This window comes from Drosophila erecta, unplaced genomic scaffold, assembly GCF_003286155.1.
Source record: "Drosophila erecta strain 14021-0224.00,06,07 unplaced genomic scaffold, DereRS2 tig00000092-arrow-pilon, whole genome shotgun sequence".
Lineage (NCBI taxonomy): Eukaryota > Metazoa > Arthropoda > Insecta > Diptera > Drosophilidae > Drosophila > Drosophila erecta.
The window spans coordinates 3,440,721-3,462,908 of record NW_020825207.1 but is presented as its reverse complement, the minus strand read 5'-3'; the positions used below and the strand labels follow the sequence as shown (position 1 = coordinate 3,462,908).

Below are 22,188 nucleotides of genomic sequence, written 5' to 3'. Positions count from 1 at the left end.
AATAGTGAGGCCAGCCGTCAACATTGAGAAGTCTGGCAGGGCTGTTTCTGAAAGTACACCTGTTTGCTTTTGGTTTTTAGGCATCTTAGACCATTCCAATAATTCGATTACATATATTTTCACTCTCCTTTAATAGGGTTTCAATTGAAGTATTTACCAACGATTGGAAGCGAGCAAACGCAGCTGCTGCATTCGTCAGTCATGTCACTTCAAACCTGGCGCTTTGCCAGTGCTACTATCTGGCCACACTGGCTCGCAAAAAAACTAAAACAATTTCTAAAAAGGCATCCGCAAATGTTTTCTTCTGCTGCTCCCCGCGTTTAATTAAAAGTAATTTTCCTAATTGATGGCCAGGGGTGAGCCCCAATGGCTGATATTTGACCTTTGAACGCCAGCTTTCCCGATTTCCAATCAGAATGCAAACAGTTTGCAACTGACTCACAACGAAGCCACTTGAGATTGTGCGAGTTTTTTTTCAACTTCGGTGTTCTATTTTTCGTATCTCCCCTGCAGCTTGTGAGCGTCTTGGAATGCTGAATGTGTTTCGCCAGCAGTATTATCGAAGCGCACAGGAAGTTATTTATAGCGCCGCCGGATTTGGATCACTCCGATCCAGCCACGCCCACGATTTCGGCCAGAACCAAGATGTCGAGGGGGAAATCCCGCCTGCAAACCGAAGTTTGTGGCGATTGCGGAGCTGGTGATCCATCGTGGGCGAGCATCAACCGGGGCATACTCCTCTGCGCCGACTGCTGTTCCGTGCACCGCAGTCTGGGCAGGCACATCTCCATTGTGAAGTCTCTACGACAAGGAAACTGGGAGCCATCGGTATTGAACTTTGTCAACTCACTGAACGCCCATGGAGCCAATAGCGTGTGGGAGCACCATCTGCTGGATGGCAGCACCAATTCCACTGGAGGCAAGCATGTGCCACGCTGGCGGAAACCCACGGCCAAGGATGCACTCCATCCCACCAAGTCCGATTTCATCAAGGCCAAGCATGTGAATCTTACGTTCGTGCTAAAACCCAGTCTCCAAGATGATGATGATGGCAACGGCTCTGTGGGCAGTCTGGAGCAGGAACTGAGTAGGCAACTCCATGCCAGCGTGAGGACCAGCAATCTAGAGACCTCACTGCGCTTCTTGGTCCAGGGTGCAGATCCCAATTACTACCACGAGGACAAGCTATCAACGCCACTTCACATGGCTGCCAAGTTTGGCCAGGCGTCGCAAATCGAGATGCTGCTCATCTATGGAGCCGATGTGAATGCCTTGGATGGCAATGGGATGACTCCTCTGGAACTGGCCAGGGCCAACAATCATAACACAATTGCCGAAAGACTGCTTGATGCCATGTACGATGTCACCGACAGGATCATCACCTTCCTGGGTGGCAAGAAGCCCGATCATGCGGTTAGATCTTTAATTTCTATGCCCCTTTAGTCACAAACTTATTTTTATTTAATGGAATCATATTTCCATGAGCAACTCTGTTTAACGTTCTACTTCATTCATTTATTAATTAAGTTCTATTTAATTAATATATCCATACTTAGAGTGGCCGGCACATGATTATTCCGGATGCCAATGGCGCCGACATAAGCGAGCAGCTAAAGATTGCCCGTGGAAAGCTGCAACTCGTGCCAAATAAGATGTTTGAGGAGCTGGTCATGGACCTATACGATGAGGTGGACAGACGCGAGTGCGAAGCCAGTGAGTATGAGTACCAAACATATCTACAAACGAAAACTAATCTTATTTTTCGTTACATACAGTCTGGTCGACAAGCACCCTGAATGCTGATCATGCAACTGTGCCATTTTTGCCGGCTAATCCATTTTTGAGCGCCACGCGCAATCAGGTTTGACCTCGCGATACATTAATGATTCAAACCAACATTCATTGACATGGTCTCGTCCACAGGGTCGTCAGAAATTGGCACGCTTTAATCGCGCCGAGTTCACTGGTCTGTTGACCGACGTACTCGTGGATGCAATGAGGCGGCAAAATATGGCCAACCTGCGTCCAATGGATGCCCCGCTGCCCGGGCACCAGTCGCTGCAATCGCTGCCGTATGCCAACAACTCAATGCTGCTCGGCTCGTTCGATCCGAATCTGTCGGACGACGAGCCCATTTATGATCCGGTGGCCAGCGATGATGACTATGCCCCAGTGCCACCAATGGCCCAGCAGGTAAACCTAATGCGGCAAAAGATACTCAAGCTGAACAATAGCTTCGGCTAGAAGCGTAAGCGAAGACTGACATGTAGACCCGTACAACCCGTGCTGTACCCATTGTGTTCATCCGTAGGCCAGGGCACTATAGCTCCCTGATTTTAGGCAACCTAATCCATTTCCAAAGGTAGCAGTCCAAATGTAGAACATAAGCCTCAATAAAACTAGCTGATACTTGTGAAAATGTAGTTTAAATAAGCAGTAGTTGGTATCGTGATTTGTCTGCCTTGCCATTTGTTTGATTTTAAAGATTTTGTAATTGTTTTAGTTGTACTTTAGTTTTTGTTTTATATTGATTTATTTTCCTTGTTTTTATGCTTTATTTTACTTAGGCTATTGTGCATACGCCACCGCGCAACGCGAATTCGCACAACGAAATGGAAACGCTGCGCAAACAGCTCAGCGATTACAAATCGGAGATCAATCAGCTAAAGAACGTGGTGCAGATGCTGTCCAGCGAGAACTCGCAGCTCAAGTCCAAGTTCACGAGCGCATCCAACAACAGCGTGTACGATGAGCCACTGTGAGATTTTGAGATTTATCATTTCATTTATTTAGCCAGCTTGAATTTTATGATTTGTTTTGATTTATCCGTTTGCCTAGTCGCATTGATCTGAGCCTGAGCAGTCCGGATACAGAGCACGAACCTCTGTCGCTGCCTGAAGGGGGGACTGGCCATGTGGAAAGCGGCTCCTCCAATGATTCATCCAACCAGTCGACCATCAAGCGTCCAGCCAGCATGTACGAGCGTCGTTTGGTTCCCAATGTGGCCAAGGGCCATACGGATATACGCAATACGACCAGCATGTACCAAATGGCTGGGGATGGCAAGCCTTTTGGTGAGGAGGTCAAAGTGCGCTCGGACTTGGTGACGCGCTGCCTAAAGGAGCTGATAAGAGCAATGCAGCCAGTGCCCGAGGATCAAAAGCAATCGATTGCTCCGCATGGAGAGCTCATTCGCAGTGCCGTGACTGATTTAATTGCCCTCTATGCCAATTTGGTAAGATGAACAGACATGACTAGGGTTTCTTGATCAGCTTTCGAAGCAATTTATGCCACAGTGGTCTATAGCACCTGTTATAATTATTAACATCTTTTAGCCGCCGAATGCCAGTGACCCGACTCGCGAGACCCTCAAATTGCTGACCCGCCAGAACATTCTCATCCAGCACGAGTGCGAGAATCTGCAGAAAGCCATCGAGGCGGATGACAAGCAGGCCATACAGAAGAACACGTTGGAGGTGCGCGACTGCGCCTTCCACATTGCCAGTGCCATAAAGACGTTGGTGTTGCAGTTTTATTGAGGCGCCCCATATACAATCGACATAGATGTTTGACTCACTCTCTTTGAAGTATTAACCAACCACTTTAGTGCCCTGCTGACTAACAAAAGTGCTTCCGCCAAATAATTTAAAGAATCCCCTATACATATAGTTTATGTATTTAATAAATGTTTACATAAATCAATGTACTTCGTTCAATATACACAAAATGCGTTCTTCTACGGGCTAATGACCCATTGCAAAATAGTTTAAAAGTGTTGAAGGATCGGCCCTCAAAGTTAAAGGGAGACAAAGGAGGTGGACAGATTTACGATATCTGCGTGTATGTATATATATATGGGTCCTTTATAATTTTAATAATCAGGTGCACTTTGAGCCTGTATATTGTTCACTTTAGTTAACTGTACGTTCTAAGCATGGACAATCAGTTAAGCATGGAGTACATATAAGTGGCTGCCTCTACTTATTGTTTAACTTTGTGTAATTGAGTGGGTAGCTGCCACTGCACCACTGGTTCTGCATTTGTTCGGACCTCGCCTATGGACAAAAATACACTCGTGTTGGTGGTGTGCAAGTTCAAGGAACTATTTAAGATTAAAGCATTTATCCATGAGTGTTTGCGCGTGAGTTGCGCTCGCGTTCACTAAAAATCAATATGCTCTGCCATGTTCAAGCGCACCAAAAGCGTCCATAAAAATATACACATCCCATTTTGACATTCAAAATCTAGGTGCATTTTCTAAAATATTGCTTAACATTCACTTTACATCTGCTGGCCTCTTCAGTTTGCTAATCGTAGTCCTCCACCTCGTCGCGGTCCAGTGTTTCTATTTGCTTGCGTACAACCTACAGTATTTGATTGTTTTTGTGGACTCGGGGTTTTTAAAACAACTACTTGGAATATCTGGAGGTTTTGTCAAAGCTCGGCTCAAACTCTTTTCGTTATCTAGATCACAAAACATAAGGGCTGCTCTGTAAGTTGCAGTACAATAATCAGTTGGTTGTGTAAATCAGTTTATCTAATTAAAAGTAAATTAAACTAGCGTTGAGCTTAGGTACACGTACTCACTACACATGCATCATATACAATATCAATATCTTGTTCATACATTTCTGGGGGAAGTCTTACGAATGTTTACAACAAAACTTAGCCGAAAAGAAAACAGAGGAGCATTAACAATAAACGGTAATAATATAGGACACGATCCCACAGATCTGCCAACTATCTAACTAGCTAAAGGGTATATCTTCGCTATGCTTTTGCCTAACCCCTACTCAAATATTCCTCTCCACATCGGAAACTGCCCCTAAATCAAGTTGTCTTATTTTTTTGTAACTAGAAAACGGAAAAGAAATAAAAAATACAATAAATTAAATGCAAATTGTTAATCAAATGACTCTTGGTAATTCTTTACTCGTCCTCGGCTTCGGTGATTGTGGAATTCATGATGTGCGTCTCCTTTTTGAACAGTAGCTGTCGATGATGCTGCTCGATAAATAAGAAATGCTCGATGTTAATTAAGCTATTAAATATACGGAATATATATTTTACCTCCTCGTTTTGTATCATAACGATGCGGTGCTCCAATTGTGGCGCCAAATCGCAGGTGGACTGCTCCAGGTCATCCAAGGACGCACGTCGTAGCATCTTTCAAGGAGTAAATGATTTGATGTTAATCTATTTATATTTATCTCAACACCCCAAATACCTTTTGAGAATTGCCGTGCGTCAAATCCATCGACTTGTTGTGGTGACCCACGGACAATTTGCGAATGGGTGATGGCCCATCCAGATCCATGCTATCCAGGCACTGCACCAGACTGTGCCTCCGGGAAAGGGTGACCAGCGACTGGCGGTGCTTGGTGTTCTGTCCACACTTCCTGGAATTGATGGCCTTGAAATGGTTCTGCAGGGTGATACCCAACTCCGGACAAGCATCATCATCCATCTGAAATGGGGAAGCAGTTGCTTGAAAACTAGAACTACAGGCAAATGAAAATACCCGACTCACCAGCACAGTCGCATCCTTGAACATGGTGTAGCCATCGCAGCCCATGAAGATGTAGCTCTTGACGCACAACTTGTAGGACTGCTCCAGGTTGAGGTACTCGTCGCCCACCTGGATAAGTTGCGGATCAATACGTTTGCCGGGCTCCGCCTGCGGATCGAAGGCGAAACTGATGCCCGACACCTGAGGGAATCTGCCCTCCAGCTTGGGATAGGCGGACACTCCATTCTCCAGTGCCTGCCAGAGTATTTTGCCCTTGACTTCGAGCAGGATGAGTGGGTCACGCATGGGTATAACGTTCACCAGGTCGCCCATGGTAAAGGCGCCCACCGGATGCACTCGATCCGAACGGAAGGTGCCGCCATTCAAGATGACCACATCGGCGCCGACGGCGGCCAGCACCACGTCGCACACCCAGTTGCCCAGATTGGTTTCCTGGGTCCGAACGCGGGAAAAACGGCCATCTAGTTCCACGCTGAAGACACCCATTACATCCGAAAGCTTGCTCTCGATGAACTCTGTAAGGAACAAAGCACTTGATTAGCTTGATTCAGCAATCAAACTCCATCTTCTCCAGCTGAAACTTTCTGAAGCTGGAAATAATCTTTGTGACGAATTGCATGCCACAGAGATCTTTCGAAATTTGATTTCACTTAACAATATGTCAAAAGCAAATTCTTTATAAATTCTATAAACAATGTGAATCACTACTCTTCTCACTACTTTCCACGTACTGGCATATTTGGAGAGCTCCTGTTTCAGTTCCGGGTCCTCCGGAATTTTGGCCGTCACATCGAAGCACTTGACGTCCGTTGTGAATTGTTCGCGATTGGCGGCATCCCGCTCGATGGTGATGACGGAGAACTGCTGGAAGTCCGTGCCCGATTTGACGATCATTTTGCCCTTGATTTCGGTCACCTCGCGGACGTGATCGTGACCACCAAGAATGATGTCGATGCCGCTGCACTTCTCGGCCAGATTAATATCGTTGGGAGTGCGCATGTGGGTAAGGGCAATGATGAGGTCGCATCCCTCGTTTCTCAGCTCGCGGGCCAACTTGTTACCCGCCTCCACGTAATCGATGTAGGTCACCTCATTGGGATCGATGGTGGGCAGGGTCTCCAACCACTCGCGCTCCACCAGGCCGATCAAGCCAATGGATATCTGATTGTGTAGTATGAAGTGCGAGATCTTTCCGCCGCCCAGTGGACGGCCGGTTTCGTTGTCCACCACATTGGACATCAGCCAGGGGAATTCCGTCTGCTTGATCAATTTGACCAGCACATCCAGGCCGTGATCTGAAGAGGATTATAGGTTAGAAAATGCATTCAGAAATGCTTCTCGCTTCGCCGACTTCCTACCAAAATCGTGGTTGCCAAAGACGGCACAGTGTGTTCCCACCGTATTGAGCACAGGAATCATCTGCTCACCCTGGGTGAAGGTGCTCACTGCAATGACAAAGTATACCCTTTAATCTCAATATAAATATACATATCTATGTGAGACTTACACATGCTCGGCGAGAAGGCATCACCGCTGAAAAGGACAAGCGGATTGAGGTGCGCGAAACTCTTGATGGCCGTGGCAAATCTGGCTGCTCCACCAACCGGCTCCGTTTCCGCCATGGACTCAATATTGTAGACATCGTTGTAGTGCAGAATGGTCAGCGGCTTGTCCTCGCCCTCGGTCATTTTCAGTAGCTTCTTGGTCTTCTCCAGCTGCGAGGATATCGATGTGGAGCGGCCGGTCAGGCCGTGTGTGATTATTCGAGATCCGGAGACGGAGCCGCAACCGGATCCTCGATGTCTTGGACTTTGCGGCTGGCTGACGGAGGCGTAGGCGCGTGTGGGTCTCGTCAGGAGCTCCCTGGCATCCAGTGGCGTCAGCGATTGGCTTCCTCCGGCAGCGGATCCTTCCTCTGGTTCCTCCGGACCAAATTGCAGCGTGGAGCCACTTAGCGAGGCGGTGGCACTGGCTGGAGCAGCTGGAATTTCGCTGGAGGTGGGTGTGGTTGGTGTGGGCGTGCCCAGAGACAGGTCCAAGGATCGAAAGTTGGGATTGCTGCTCTGCAGCATCGACAATGTTCGTGTGCCGGCGTCACGCACCTCAATGGAAGCCTGCAAAAAGATTGGAAAGCGATGCATAAATCAGCAAGTGCTCTAAGGGAATCCTCAACGACATCGAAGGATATCAAAGGCAAAAGAAGAATCAGGCGGGTGGATACAACACAAAAGCTATAGGGTGCAGTGGTTGTATATCATTGTGTTACTGGGTGTAATACACTGTGTATCGTGCTGGGTGGTTCAACATCGATTCGGGTCACAGTTTTGGATATTTGGGTGTGGACAGGACCTGTTTCAGCCAGCCCACCACATTGCCCATGGCGGCGGCTCCTCCCGAACGGCCACTGCCCGTCAGGTGGCTCAGGCGGCGAGTGGATCCATGGCCAGTTGGTGGCGGCGTTGTGGGCGGCACTGTTGTCGATCCTGATCCGGATCCTGATACTCCTCCTCCTCCACCGTCGATTCCCGCATTGCTCATCCTACAGACGCTGCTTGGTTGGGAAAGATCGAAATGGAAATGGCACACAAGTGATTGGTGATGGAGTCGACTTAATGCTTAATCGTTTTCAGGATCTGACTGCCCAGATAGTTATAAATGTGAGCCAGTCGTAATACTTTAGCGCGCCTACTTATTCAATGCAATTATCCAACTAATAATAAACTTTTCAACAATATAATATAATACATTTTGATTTGGCAATCACAACATGTAAACAGAATGATTTAATAGAGATTTTCAGAGAAACAATAAGAAAATCAACTAAACATTTCCTTTTTTCATTCTTTAAAAGTTATAAAAAGCATGTTTCGGAATATATAAAATGATTAACATACGTGTAATTAAATTAATTAATAAAGACTTCAATCGACCTATGAGTAAATTACATGTAATATTCATTATTAATATTCCGTTGCGAGCTGGACATGTCGAGCATTATTAATATTACAAAATAAATAAAAGCGTACATATCACGTATATGTAAATTGAATTGCAATTTTTTTCAGCTGCCAATTTGTTCACTCGAGAGAGAAAAAGTCAAACAATAAACTGAGGTGTCAGATCATGAAAAATATAGCCTTTGTATAACTCACAAAACGCCAAAACGCAAACCACGAAAGCGACTTAGGTGCATTTTTATTCGATTTATAAAACAATAAGGTAGGCAATTTCGTAATTTCGCGCTAAATATAATATATAAATCAAAACGCAAGACGAGACCCGCAGCACTTGAAATGCAAAACACAAGTGCGGTTGCTTAAGCAAAATGAATATAATTCTCTCCGATGCAACATATATAAAAATATACAAACAATGATAAGACAAGAGAGGTGATTGTAAATAAAGCGCAGAAGGAAATCAATTTTGCAACAAAGTGGAAGGTTGCTCGTGACCTACGAATGGGTATCCTCATTATTTTTGCTCTTATGCTGTCTGCCAAATTTGCCATTAAATCGGCGAGCATTGCATTGCAGAGAGCTTAAAACGGAAAGTATCTCACGGATACGCTGAGTTTGTAGAGAGCACATTGACATTGATTATGGGGGAAAGCAACAAGCAAACAACACTCATACGCAGCGTTGGCCGTGCGAAACAAGGTCAAATGTGATTGGGCATCTTCTTCAGGTCGTGCACTAAGCTGACGGCAAAAGATAAGCTGTGGATTCTGGCAGGACATGGGAAATGACCTGCAACCGGGCAGGAAATGCTCACAAAATGCCAAACTGGCAAACTGGCAGGCGGATGGCTTCCAGTTTCAAGAGTGACTAGTGAATTGCCAGTTTCAAACGACTTCAAAAGCAGCTTTTTGGTAGCCACAGGTCAATCACTTGGTTTTTAAATAATATAATAATAATATAAATAATATAATATATAATAATATATAAACACAGTTGTGTTTTGCCCTAATTAATGCCCAGCGAATTGAGTTGCGTGTAGTATCAGTGTCAATGTTTCGCTGGCAGTACTTCACTTTAATCGAATCCACCGAACCAGACATAATTTCATAATTTAGATTACCTCGGGGAACCACATTTCCAACTGCACTGATATGCCCATCCAGCGTTCATGCAGAAACATCCAATGAAACACAAAGTGGCAACCGCAAAATCTCATTTCACAATTGGCGCTCGCCAAACAAACAACATAAATATGGGGACTTATGGGGACACAAAAATATGGTTTATTTTCATAGAGTTTACTGCCCAAAATGAATTATTTAAGTTTAGGAATGCTTGAAACTTCTGATGTAGCGGTTTAAACCTGAAAACTATACTTGTTGAATTCTGTTATGCAGGAGGCTAATTAATCATTGTTTGAGCTGAAAAAGTATTGAATAAATAAATTATTTCACTCCTCATATCATAAATGAATGCAGACATGATAGCCGTGATTTACGGATGTGCAACAGTTGAAGTGGGATCCGAAAATGTGAATCACATTTTCAAGGGCCGCCCTTGTGAATCCAACTGCTGGAAATGGAAACACTGCTGAATAATGTTTGAACATTTTCACTTAACATTGGCATTCGGTGTGTTTTCGCTTAGCAAGGATTTGGCTCTGGATGAGCAAACAAGTGGAAGTCGAAGGAAACAGAAAAAAACACAATTGCATGCAATCAATTGGGGAAATCAGGCATGCAATTTGCATGAGTGTGTGTGTGTGTGTATGATGTCCTTGACTCCTGAGCAAGGTACATATGTACATACGTTCCGGCAGGTGAGAGAGAGAGACACCCCAAGGCAAGGGTTAAGGGTCAATTGGACGAAGGCGAATGCGAAGGCGCAGGGCCACAAAGAAGGTTGAGACTCGGCTGTCAAGTGAGCAGAATTGCGCCTGATTTTCAACATACATACTCGTACAGACGAAGGAGGAGCCCTGTTATCCTGCCGCACTCACCAGCGAAAAGTTACTTTTGCAACAGTTGGGCCAAAAGGTTGGGGCTTGTACTTGGTTTATCGCCAGCTTGTTGGCAAAACAAAAGTTGATTAGCATATTACGTATACGTCCGATTGCCCTGTAACATTTTCATTTGGGGCCGCGGGAAACGGAAATGAAATGTGTAATGAGCAAAACGGAAACTCAAACAGCAACTCAGGAATAAATTATTAAGGGCATTTCCAAACATTACTTCAGCAGTGAGCACATATGCTTTTCAAACATGAGAAAAAAGTTACTTGGAACTATTTTAACTGCGCTATGTCCATAGGTTCTTAAACCAGCTTGGCTTCAACTATTTTAATACCTCGCTAGCCTTGGCATTTCATTTAGATCAATACATGCAGCGGGCGAAAGTTTTACTAACTCTCAGCTGAGATACTCCGCTTCAATAATTTCCACCCCTTTTAATTGCATAATTGATAATTTCACCTAACGACCGTCGGTTACAGCCCGTTATTTACTCACTTGCGTGTAAGTTTCAGTGGGTCCTCCTCCCTTTTCGATTTTTTGGTCTTTTAGGTTGGGTGGTTGCCCAGCAACTGATTTTCGGGGCCTTCGTTGTGTGGGATGCCAGCAAACTGCAAAGTAAAGAAACTTGCTGAGTAATTCAGGAATACGGATACACAGGCCAACTTGCCCAACGCGAACTTTAAGTTTATACTAACTTTGATAAATTGTGGTATACTTTACAGGGAGCCCCCGATATGTGAATGGCATTGCGCGTATGCCAATGCATTTTATAAAGCTTATTAAATGCATTTTCTCTTGCATTCCATATTCTAGTAAATTAGTTTGTTTCTATATATAAATTTCATAAGACAAATGGCGGATAAATATCTGCAATAATTAACTCATGTGAAATATATATCCTTTGCTCTATGTTCACTTTAGTTTTGGTGAGCTGTACCCAAGTCTTTTGGACCTGTTTGCATCATCTTTCCCCTCTACTAGGCGAAAACACTGTAACCTGTAACACTGTTGGCCTATTTTTACCACCCACCCCCTGATTGGGCTCCTCTTGAAAAAAGCAAACAAGACCCCCATTAGCCACATAGTATTATTTATTATATTATTATTATATATATTATTATTATGTCAGCCAACGCACCAACACTTGACTTGACTGGCTTTTAATTTTACTACACACACACTTTATTTTCGGGCTTCTCACTTCGAGCCACCAATCGAAATTTCAAAGTCAAAGATTCGATCGCACCTGTTGTGGGTTGTGTTTTTATTTAGCTTAAGGTCTTTAATTACTTGTCATGTGTGTTAAAAACTTTTCAAAGCGATTGTTTCAACTTTCTAATTGCTAGGTAATCAATCAAAACGCCTTCAAACATGTAACTTAAGGCTTTTGCCTTTTAATGGCACGTCTTTAATTGAAGAGCAGTTCATCACAAATGCGGACAACTGAGTTAATATAATATTTGAAAATAACAATAAAAAAAATATTTTTTTAATTTGTAAATTATATCCAAAACTTTACAATTTCATTACATTATCTTAACAATTTGAGTAGTAGCTGGCATATAAAGTAAATAGTTAAAACAAAGTCATGCCAAGCATAGAATTTCCCACTTGTTGAAAACAAGAGAAAGTTTTGTATTCTGTCATTTCAGGTGTTTATTTTTAAAACGAAATAAATTTCGTGGACTTCAAGGTCAAGTAAACTAGAGAAGACCCCCAAAATGTGGTCACACTCCGTGCGAATAGCCAAGACCCACTTTCTTGGTGCCAAGTTCAAATGGCCCAAAACACGGCAAACATCAGCAAACACATTTTTCGCCAGCAGCGGCACTTGTTGTAAGAACAAAAGTGGGTTGTTTGAGGTGGTTGTAGTGGTGGGTGGGAGGGTTGAGTGGCAATGGGAGGTGGGCTGTTATCTAGGGGTATTTGAGGCCAACATTCTGACAATCAGCTGTGTTTCCCAGAGAGAGTGGGAGCGGGAGAGGCGGAGAGAGCATTTCTCTCTTGAGAGCAAGCTTTTTGTGGGGGCTGCTGCCTCGAACGCGCTCTCCCAATATTTATAACCCCTCACTGGGTTCTCTTAATAAGCACGTTGTTTGCTAGCTGTTATTATTGTTGCGTATTTTTTGCTGTTGTCTTTTAAGTTAATATTTTAGAACGTGTTGAGCGACGGGCTTTCGCACACCACGTCATACTGCCCATGTTATACTCATACATATGTATGTATATGTATACATATATACAATATTATATATATATCTGTGTGTTGGTGTGTATCATGCGTAATGTAATTTCATGCGGGGGTTACGAGTTTTGTACACTTGAACTTGCAGCTGTCCTCTGGCATACAAAAATAAACTGTTTATGCAGTTAACTTTTGGGCCGTGCTTTCGTTGCCCCGATTTAGCCCCACATTTTCCGCCTAACATTATTTATTCAAAACGCACAGTCCTGTTTCATTTCTTTTTTTTTCGAAAATTATCCGCAATCATGCGAATTCTGAATTGACATTTCCGCCATACTCGAAATGCACAAGTGTACCACTCCCGACTGGGGAAGTAATTTGCAAATTTCACACTGAATTAGAACGCACATCATATCACTTTCACTTAACAAAGTCATCACTTTCAATTGAGCCGATTTAAATCGAATATAAACGGATTAATACTGATTAATCAATTAGCTGATGCTCAATCAGCACTGATAAGCTGGATTTCCCATTCGACACGATTGCAATTCATTTTTGTTTATAACCGAGACTTACAAATTAGTTTTCCAAACTCAACTTGCTGAAGCCAGCGAAAAGAGGAGCTGGAGTATGCGAAGTTTTTTCTTTGCTGGTAAAAAATCTTCTGCGTAGCGGAAGGAATCGGTGCAGACGATCGGAACGCGGAATACAAAACACCACCGTTCACATGGGAAGCAGAACTTTGACTGGCATCTTCCGCTTCTAGGTGAGCGCGGTCAACAGTAAGTTCAACATGTGGGAGAGCATGCGCCAGCTGAGCGAAGACGGAGAGGGAGAGGCGCCTAACAGAAAAGCTTCCATTAACATTGTTGGCCAAGACAGTGCGCCCTAAGCCAAGATCAGGTTAACAGAGGCAGAGCTTACAGTCGGTTATATTTTGAAACGGGGCGCCAAAAAAGCATAATTCAAGTTTCCATGAATGCCAGCTTTACAACAAAATAGTGGAACGCTGCGTCATAACCATTTTTAATAACCGCTACTGTTACCAACAACAAAATTCAGTCAGATAAATATAAAAATAGTTAATCCGTTATAAAACATAATAAGTTGATAAAATCATAGGTTAATGTTAAGCTAGGAGAAAAACGACGCATCCCTCTTACAATTCAGTGGAAATGAAAAATGCGCAATATTATGTAATTATTCAATAATTTTTATTTATAGTACCTCACTTTAAAAATTACGTTATACCAATATTACATTAAATGTTGTTTGTTTATTACATGGGTTGTTTTCGCTATTTCGGCTGTTACATAGATTGTTTCAGTGTTTCTTTTTGGGTTTACATTTACCGTTTATAATAGATACTTGCTGTATATGCATACTTGATAATCCGAAATGTGCTATAATATTGTGTGGTTAAAGGTTACTCTTACACATTTAGTTAGCTTAAAATTTTAAATGTATTATTTTTATTATTTTTTTACGTTTCTGTGATTCGCCTTCATTTTCGATTCTTCAAGTTTGCTGGGTTCATTTTTTAATTGCTCTTGCGACAATTTTAACAAAGTTATAATGATATTTCTCTTTTATTGTTGTTCTAACTCTTGTAGATGCTACTTCGTATGCTTTAATTAATTTACAATGATATACAGTTTTGCTATAAGACATTAAAATGAATCCAACTAAAGATAATAGGAATAGAATTAAATTATGTTGAGTTTAAGGTAAGCATATTGCATTCAGTTCTACGGGTCTATAACGCTAAAATAAATTAATTTGCAACATTTGATTTTTATAATATTCAGATACCTGTTCCCCTAGGTCAACTAACAACTAAAAAAACTATTCAAATGTATATACAAAGATATCCAAGTGTTCTCCGCACACGCATAGTTGAGATGAAACCAAAAAAGTTTTGAAGTTACTTCAGATGGGTGTTTACAGTATCCATTTCTCGATTCCTAAATATGTAGATACGCTAGTGGAAGCTATTATACATTTTTTCGTTTTTAAATTTCTAATTCAAAATTTTGCATATATTTCCTCGTGGTAAATTTGTTGTCGGGTTTTCATATAGAACAATTAGGTCTATCACCATTCGAAGGGTAACCAAAACTTGCTTGAATATTTTCTTTTTTTTAAAGAAAGTTATATTATAACTACTTTCATTCGCTGTTACACTAAGACATTTTACAATTCAATTAGAGGTTTCTTGTATCCATATATATACGGGTGTATTTATTGGTTTATTTTTCTTACAAGCTTGTTTTAAATCTTTGTTTGAATGCGACTTCAAAGGACATTATTTAGAGCTTAGCATTAACAACATTTGCGTTTTGATTCGCTTATTTCAGCTGCTTCTGTTTCCGGTTCTATCAAAAATACATTCCATGTGTTGTTTCCTTGCAATTACTTCATTTCTACATTTATTTATTGGCTATATTCTTAATTCAGTTGAAATCAAATCAATATTCATTGATTCAGGGCGCCTCCAGTTAAATTCAAATAACTCGTGTTCCTCTCACTTATCTGTTCTGTTGTCGTTACAAGCTAATGATTTAAGTTCTAGAACCTTGATAATTTGGTTTAATTCTACGTTAAGGTATTCTCCCCCCTTCGTTCTATCCGTTCAAACAATATGGTTATAAAGCATTTGATTCATGTATGGGTTGTGTTGTATGCGTCTTCACTTAAATATTGGGCTTGGGTTTCTACAGTTTTAGGCGCACTTTCAGTCTCACACTAAGCGAAAATTATAACAAAACATTGATGGGGAAGCAATCTAGATCGAAATTCCACAATCAACTACTGATTTGAGGTCCTCAGAATGGTCACGAGTCCAAAATAAATACGCGTGTCCTATATCCATTGATAACAAAGTGCTCTTAAAACTGCGAGCCCAAAACGAATCCATTAACTTTCGAGTCTAGGCAAATCTAAAATTCATCATTCTCTTAATAACTACGTATGTTTTTTTATCTTTCTCTTTTCTCCACCTCACTTAACTAAAACAAAGGACTTTTGCGAACCTAATACCTATATAACTATGTTCCGTATAATGTAAATAAAGCATATTTCGTTATATATTTACATTTTATACACATCTCGTTTGTGTAATTAATGTCCATCTAGTTGAAAAGTGGTTTTGTGATTGCTTTATCCTACCCTTGGGAATTTAGTTTTTTTTTTTTTTTTTTGTCTGTGGGTCATTCATATATGTATATCCTTCCTAACTGACTGACTGACTACTGTTTGGACAATAGCAAATGAAACTGCCGCAGCTTGCGTTTCCAGTGCTTGCAATTAAATCTAAACTTGATGTCCTCGGGCCTGGCCACTGCCGCAATTGTTTCCAACTCCTTTTGTGGCCGATCATCCTCCTGCTCTCAACGCTTTTGCTTGTTGGCTTTCTTGCGCTTGCTGGTGCCGCCACTGACTGCCGACGAGCCACTGGCAGTTACCGGCGGTGGTGGGGCACTGGACGGTCCGCTGACCAGCGCCGAGATGCTGGCAAAGGGCGTGCTATTGGCCGCCGTGCCGCCGCTAGTACTGGCTGCTACTCCACCCACTCCACCCACTCCACCAACCCCACCACCTCCGCCACCGCCGGTGCTGCCCATTATTGTCGCAGCATGCAGTGATTCTCAACTACGCTCCGGCGTCCCGTGGTGCTGATAGATCTGCTGAAGCTGCTGCTGCTGTTGGCTGTGCACCACCTGGCTGCTCGATGTAACCACGTCTTGCTGCATATGCTGCGGATGGTGGCCCGGATGGGGCGATTGCTGTTGCTGCTGCTGCTGCTGCTGCTGCTGTTGCATGTGCACCACGTGCTGCTGCATGTGCTGCGGCGTCGGCGGTCCCTGCTGCGCCGAGCTGTGGTGCTGCGGCGTGCTGTGATGCTGCGGCGTTGGCGGATGCGGCGACGGACTGTACGGGAACTGTTGCTGTAACATATGCAACTTTGCATAAATAAATTGATTATCTTGGTTAGTCAAAGCTGGCAATTGTGTGTGATGTTTGTGTGGTGTAGATCAGGGTTTTAGATGAGAGTTTGAATGCAAATTAGGATGACTGAGGATTAGCATCGTTCACTTGTTATCCACAAATTTAAATTAACAAATTTAATAGGCGAGATTTTGTAAAGTAACTAAAAAACGTTATGTCAAAACATTTAGGCGTTGGTTTTTAACTCTGTGCTATTGCAGGCGGAGTTCAGAGTTGGTTGGCTGCGTTTGCTTTTAGCTTTTCAGCTGCCGTGGCTACGTACCGAATTCTCCTGACTGTGCTCGATAATCTCAATGCTGCCGGTGGTGTTGCCCGAGGTGTTCAAGAGCGCCACGCCACTCGTGTTGGCCACCACATCGTATTTGCCGCGCTTGAAGCGGCCATAGAGCGAGCTGTAGGGCAGGTTATAGTGAATGGCCGCCTGGTTGATGGACATTTGGCCAACGCTGTGGGGGATACACGTCGGAAATGGTGATTAGCGACTTAATTGACGCCACTAGTTCGGCTCACACACTCACCGCACTGAGTTCAGGGCCTCGTTCATGGCATCCTCGGACCAGGGTGTTGGATTCGAACGCGACAGCTCAATGCCCTCCCGTTTGCAGCGTCCGTAAAGTGTTCCTTTGAGGCCGTTGATGGAGTGAGAGAGTGGGATTAGTCATGGCAAAATCGGATCAAATCAGAAAAAAGGGGAATGGAACAAGTCATGTCCACTTTTTCAGAACCAAAGAGCTTGGGAAGAGCTCGAAAATCATTTTTCAGAGTGCATTTAAGGTGCAAGATGTTCAAAAACTTTTGTTTTTCGATTGACAATAACAGATGTACTTATAATTAATACTTTTTTTAAAATTTGTTGTATGTTATATCTGAATAAATATTGTATACCGAAACACTATTCTTTATCTCTTTCAAGCGAAACAAGGAGAATCACTTGATTTGATATAAAACAAATTGACGAATAGTAAAAGTGAAGGCATCGTCGATGTGCTATTAGACTTGGATTTGCAGACAACTCACCTGTGGGTATGCCAAACTCAGCGCTGGCTTTCTGCACCGAAGTATTACCCGCCCGTATCGCCTCCAAGGCGCGCTCCAGATCCTCGGGCGTCCACGTGGTCGGGGCGGCATTGAAGGGCGCCGCTAGGCGGATGCCTTCGCGCCGAGCAATCTTGTAGAGCGTCGAGGATGGGATGCCGAAGGCCTTTGACGCTTTGTTCGCGGATATTTGGCCAGAACGGAGTGCCTCCAAGGCATTCTGTAGGGCATCCTCGTTCCACGACTTGGTGCCGCCCTCCTTCTTGGGCGTTTCGATGCCCAGGCGATGAGCACGTTGCCACAGGGTGGTCGATGGGATGCCATAAATGGCGGATGCTTTCGTCAGGCTCATGTTTTGGTTCTTTAATGCATCTAAAGCTGAATTCATATCATCTTGTGTCCAAGCTTTGGGACCATTAAACTGACCTTTCTCGCCAGAGCCAGAGCCAGCCCCACCACTCATGCCCCCACCGCCACCAGCACCGCCGGGCCCCGGGCCGCAAACGCTGCCACCCAGACCGTGCTGCTGATCCAAATTCGTATAGTGCGGTTCCTTCTGATCGTGCGGCGAGCCGTTGGCGATCATCATCGAATCCTCACTCGTATCCGAGTTATACATGTCTACGTAGGGGAAGAGAGAAGATTTGTTAATGGTAATTGTAATTTATTTGTTTGATTTTCTATGAAGATCTATGTATCACCAGTTTGTTTCGATTATGTATAACCACAGGGTTGATTTCTTTATGATTCTCTTGCTACTTTTTATACTTTTCTCTTACTCATAATTTCTTTACTTGATTGAAAGCTATACAATAAACTCGCAAAGTTACACATATAAACGTGTTTCTGTTTAAATAGATTTCTGGCTGATACCCCCAATATGCTGATGCACAACTCACCCATATGCCCGGAGGACATCATGTTGACAATCTCTGGCGTTATTATCATGCCCGGCTCGTGTTTAATCTGGCTTGGATCAATCTCCATGACTGTGGCACCGCCAATGTCGGCGTGCGTCACATGTCCCCCATGCTGGCCATGCACACCAGCTGCTGCGGCGGCTGCTGCCTGTTGCTGCTGCTGGTGGTGTTGCTGCTGCTGCTGTTGCTGCTGCTGCTGCAACTGACTCTGGGCCAAGAGCTGCTGGGCATGAAGATGCTGCTGCTGCTGCTGTTGATGCTGCTGCTGCTGCTGCTGTTGCTGATGCTGCTGGTGCTGCTGGTGGGCCTGGTGATGGGCATGCTGCTGCTGGGCCTGGTTAAGTGCATGCTGCTGGGCAGCGGCCAGGTGCTTGGCCTCGATCACTTCGCTCTTGATATGCTGCACCAGATTTGAGTTGCTCTCATCGCCTGTATGGTGGTGCGATATCGAGTGCATGGGGGACTGATCGAGCCGATGGATCTGCTGAGCCAGATGATTGTCTATGTCGAGTGGTTCGGTGGGATCTATTGGGTGAACGAATGAAAGGAACGTTAGCTCTGGGCACTCTTGAAAGGATTGGGGCGGTAGATCCGTTGGCAACACTACCGATAACTCACTTGATAGATCGCGTGTGTCCGTGCTGGGGTTGCAGGACAGATCGACGTGCTCCGTGACGGTGACTGGGGTGGCAGATGGTGCTGGTGGCTCGGGTGTGAAGTCCAGGAATCCCATGGGCACGCCCAACAGGCCGCCGTTCTGCATGCAATCCAGTTTCGGGTGGAGAGAGAGATAGGAATGTCAGGTTAGCAATGTAATATTCGTTGGGCTTGGGGAGATCCGATCTGGGATCGATCTCTGGCTAACTGAGCGTTTGCTGAGAATGCTAACTAAACCAAAACTAGCTAAACCAACTTACCATGCCCATGCCTAAACTAGTCATATTTTTTGTATCTTTTCCGTCGCGCGCTACTACAATTTGTGTGACGATGGCTTGGCCGGTGGATGTCACGCCGCTCACGCCCGCTGCATTGTTCGAGCCGCTGGATGAATTGGACGCCGGCGAGGCCACCGAATGCTCGGTTTTGCAGATCTTATTCGGCTTATTATCGTGCTCGTGATCGTGATCGTGACTGTGATCGTGGCTGTGACCGTGTCCGTGCGAATGTCCTCCGTGCCCGTGTCCGTGATTGTGCTCGTGCTCGTGGTCGTGGTCGTGGTCCTCGGCGTCTGAATCGTCGCCAGCACCCGATACTGGTATATAATTGCCGTCGGCGGTTTGCTGAAGGCTCACAATGGAGTTTGGATTTTGGCCCTGAATGAGAATGGTCTGCGGGTGATGGTGGTGCGCCGGTTGCGGTTGCTGCTGCGATGAGCCGCTACTCGAGCCTCCAACCGAGCTTCCTGCTCCTCCGCCCGATGGCAAATCTGGCGATTTGGAGCGCTTTAGTCGTGACTTGCGCGGCGTTGGCTGCAAACCGGATGGCGTCTGTGGAGCCTGCTGTCCGCCGGCTAAACTTCCGCTGCTGCCGCTGGCCGAGGAGCTCAGCAATTGCCCGGATAGGGTAACACTTCCGCTGGACACTCCTCCGTGTTGCGTAAGCAGGGCAGCGTTGATTTGTTGCTGCTGCTGCTGCTGCTGCTGGGCATGCACCTGCTGTTGCTGATGCTGCTCCTGTGCCTGCTGTTGCTGGTGGTGGTGTTGCTGCTGCTGCTGCTGTTCCAGGGAGGGCGACGGGGCACCGGGTACTATGGTGGCGTTCACTATATTGCCAACGACCGCCTGCTGTATGTTCTCTGAAACCGTGATCGTTGCAGTGGCCGCGTCGTTCAGGTCATCCGCGTTCTCGGCGGTTTCGCAGAGTCCCTTGATCTTTAGCTGCTCGGCGGTGCGCAAGAGGCCCTGCAAGAAAACGAGAGCAAAAAATTAGTAATTGGTACATTTGGAACACATTTCAGTGGGGGTTTAATTTGGACTTGAGCCACTTGAGCCACTAGAATTAAAGAAGGATATACCGTCAAATAAAATACGATATTAAGCAAGGAAATACTGTCCAACAAAATACGATATTAAACAAGGATATACTGCTAAACAAAATACGATATTAAACAAGGATATACTGCTAAACAAAATACGATATTAAACAAGGAAATACTGCTAAACAAATACGATATTAACCTCATTACAATCTCTGATATTTTAAATAGTTCTGCACTTTGTAGCCTATTTAAAAGATTAATATTGATGGCTGTGCACTATGGTTTATTTGTTATGACATGATTCATTGGTTCTTGATGAATAATTGTGAAACAGTGATAGTCACGTTACAACCGAGTTCGCAAGTAAGAAAAAGTGGTTTCGTAACCAATTCAAATTTGGCTTCATTTCATATCGGATGCAAAGGCTAGTTGCTCCGTTTCAAGGATATAATTGTATGCATCACCTTAGCATTTTCGCACAAGGCTGTTTGAAGTGTGTGCGTGTATGCGTTTCCCCTGGTAATTTACACACACTGAATATGGAATGCGGTGATTTGATTGAAAAATAGCCTATATCGGATAGTTGAAAGAGTTTCAAAGAGCCGCACCCACTCCGACAGAGAGACGCCCCGGGGGAATACATATAACAGAGCTTAGGTGATGGAAATTTGTTTCCATTTCGCATTTTTCTTTTTTCCATTTTGGGATGTTGTTGCCTTGGAGGCGGCGGAGGAGGAGGAGGTGCTGCCTCGTGTTTGTCCATGGAGCGCTGTGACAGTCATTATGGCGTCGCTTGTCTTGGCATGGTCGGTCACCAGTGTCCACAGCAGTGTCCGTTGCCCAACCCGTCCAACAACACTTTCGCCCATTGCCCATTGCCCATTGCCCATCGGCCATCGCCAATTCCAGCGACAACGCCCACATGGCCCAAAACCCTCTGGCCACCCACATCTCATCTACCACCACCATCGCCGCCACCAACATCTTCCAAAACCCAATCCGCTGCAGTTGGCAGTCGCCGCAGCAATTGGACAGACAAATATTTACTTCAGAAGTTTTTCTTTTAAGCAGTGCGCAGCAAATGCCCTCCCACACCCACACCCCCTTACTACTTCCCATTTTATACATATACATATATATATTTTTTCCATGCTTCGCATTTTAAATTAAAAATACGGGAAAAAACACTACGGCTCACGCACACTCCGGCAGCGAAGAAAAAATTCTTATTACCGCCTTTTGCAAAAGATGGAGCAGCAGCAGGAGGATGAAGCTGCGAGCGGGATTTGGGATGGAATGGGCATGGGAATGGGGATGGGCATGGGAATGGGCATGGGCATGGGTGTGGGTATGGGTGTGGGTATGGCTCCGGTGGCCCGAGGTCTCCTGGCGAAACAGAAAAGAAATTAAGGCAAAAATTGAGTAGGTTGAAATTTGTGTACCCGTTCTTTCGGTTCGCTCAAGCCGCAAAGAAATGCTGCCCACCAACCCATCCCCCCGTTGGGTTGCTACCCCCTTCACCATCGCCTTCGCCTCCGTCGTCGTCCAGTTTGTGTGTTTT

General features: G+C 44.5%; 3 protein-coding genes across 14 annotated transcripts in view; 1 reads left to right on the top strand and 2 right to left on the bottom strand.

Moving 5' to 3' along the window:
* Positions 1-207: 207 nt before the first annotated feature.
* LOC6547354 (ARF GTPase-activating protein GIT2) lies at positions 208-3,722 on the top strand. Of its 2 annotated transcripts, XM_015157063.2 has the most exons (8): positions 208-330; positions 514-1,413; positions 1,557-1,713; positions 1,776-1,861; positions 1,924-2,193; positions 2,568-2,758; positions 2,839-3,235; positions 3,336-3,722. In XM_015157063.2, the coding sequence occupies exons 2-8, from the start codon at positions 538-540 to the stop codon at positions 3,537-3,539; spliced, it is 2,181 nt and encodes a 726-aa protein (XP_015012549.1). In that variant the 5' UTR covers positions 208-330; positions 514-537; the 3' UTR covers positions 3,540-3,722. The 2 variants fall into 2 exon arrangements, with proteins under 2 accessions (XP_015012549.1, XP_001976187.1); XM_001976151.3 differs by lacking the exon at positions 208-330 and having other exon boundaries at positions 372-1,413.
* An 11-nt stretch (positions 3,723-3,733) lies between these two features.
* LOC6547355 (mannosylglucosyl-3-phosphoglycerate phosphatase) lies at positions 3,734-13,442 on the bottom strand. Of its 4 annotated transcripts, XM_026980355.1 has the most exons (11): positions 13,263-13,442; positions 10,994-11,106; positions 7,880-8,078; positions 7,038-7,644; positions 6,889-6,975; positions 6,262-6,825; positions 5,531-6,045; positions 5,228-5,467; positions 5,071-5,166; positions 4,934-5,004; positions 3,755-4,854 (listed from the first exon to the last, which is right to left on the bottom strand). In XM_026980355.1, the coding sequence occupies exons 3-11, from the start codon at positions 8,066-8,068 to the stop codon at positions 4,794-4,796; spliced, it is 2,430 nt and encodes an 809-aa protein (XP_026836156.1). In that variant the 5' UTR covers positions 8,069-8,078; positions 10,994-11,106; positions 13,263-13,442; the 3' UTR covers positions 3,755-4,793. The 4 variants fall into 4 exon arrangements, with proteins under 4 accessions (XP_026836154.1, XP_026836156.1, XP_015011571.1 ...); XM_026980353.1 differs by having other exon boundaries at positions 3,734-5,004; positions 7,880-8,081; XM_015156085.2 differs by having other exon boundaries at positions 3,755-5,004.
* Positions 13,443-14,216: 774 nt separating this feature from the next.
* LOC6547431 (alpha-protein kinase 1) overlaps positions 14,217-22,188 on the bottom strand; it is a 52,230-nt gene continuing 44,258 nt past the window's right edge. For 4 of the 8 annotated variants that reach the window (XM_026980852.1, XM_026980858.1, XM_026980857.1 and 1 more), the window contains 7 exons: positions 19,567-20,550; positions 19,268-19,406; positions 18,629-19,174; positions 17,712-18,350; positions 17,213-17,315; positions 16,957-17,140; positions 14,935-16,648 (listed from right to left, as the gene is read on the bottom strand). In XM_026980852.1, the coding sequence (XP_026836653.1) occupies positions 16,334-16,648; positions 16,957-17,140; positions 17,213-17,315; positions 17,712-18,350; positions 18,629-19,174; positions 19,268-19,406; positions 19,567-20,550 (2,910 nt within the window). In that variant the 3' untranslated portion in view covers positions 14,935-16,333. Of the gene's footprint in view, positions 16,649-16,956; positions 17,141-17,212; positions 17,316-17,711; positions 18,351-18,628; positions 19,175-19,267; positions 19,407-19,566; positions 20,551-22,188 lie in introns of all 8 variants that reach the window. The other 4 variants (XM_026980855.1, XM_026980856.1, XM_026980854.1 and 1 more) reach the window with 3 other exon arrangements.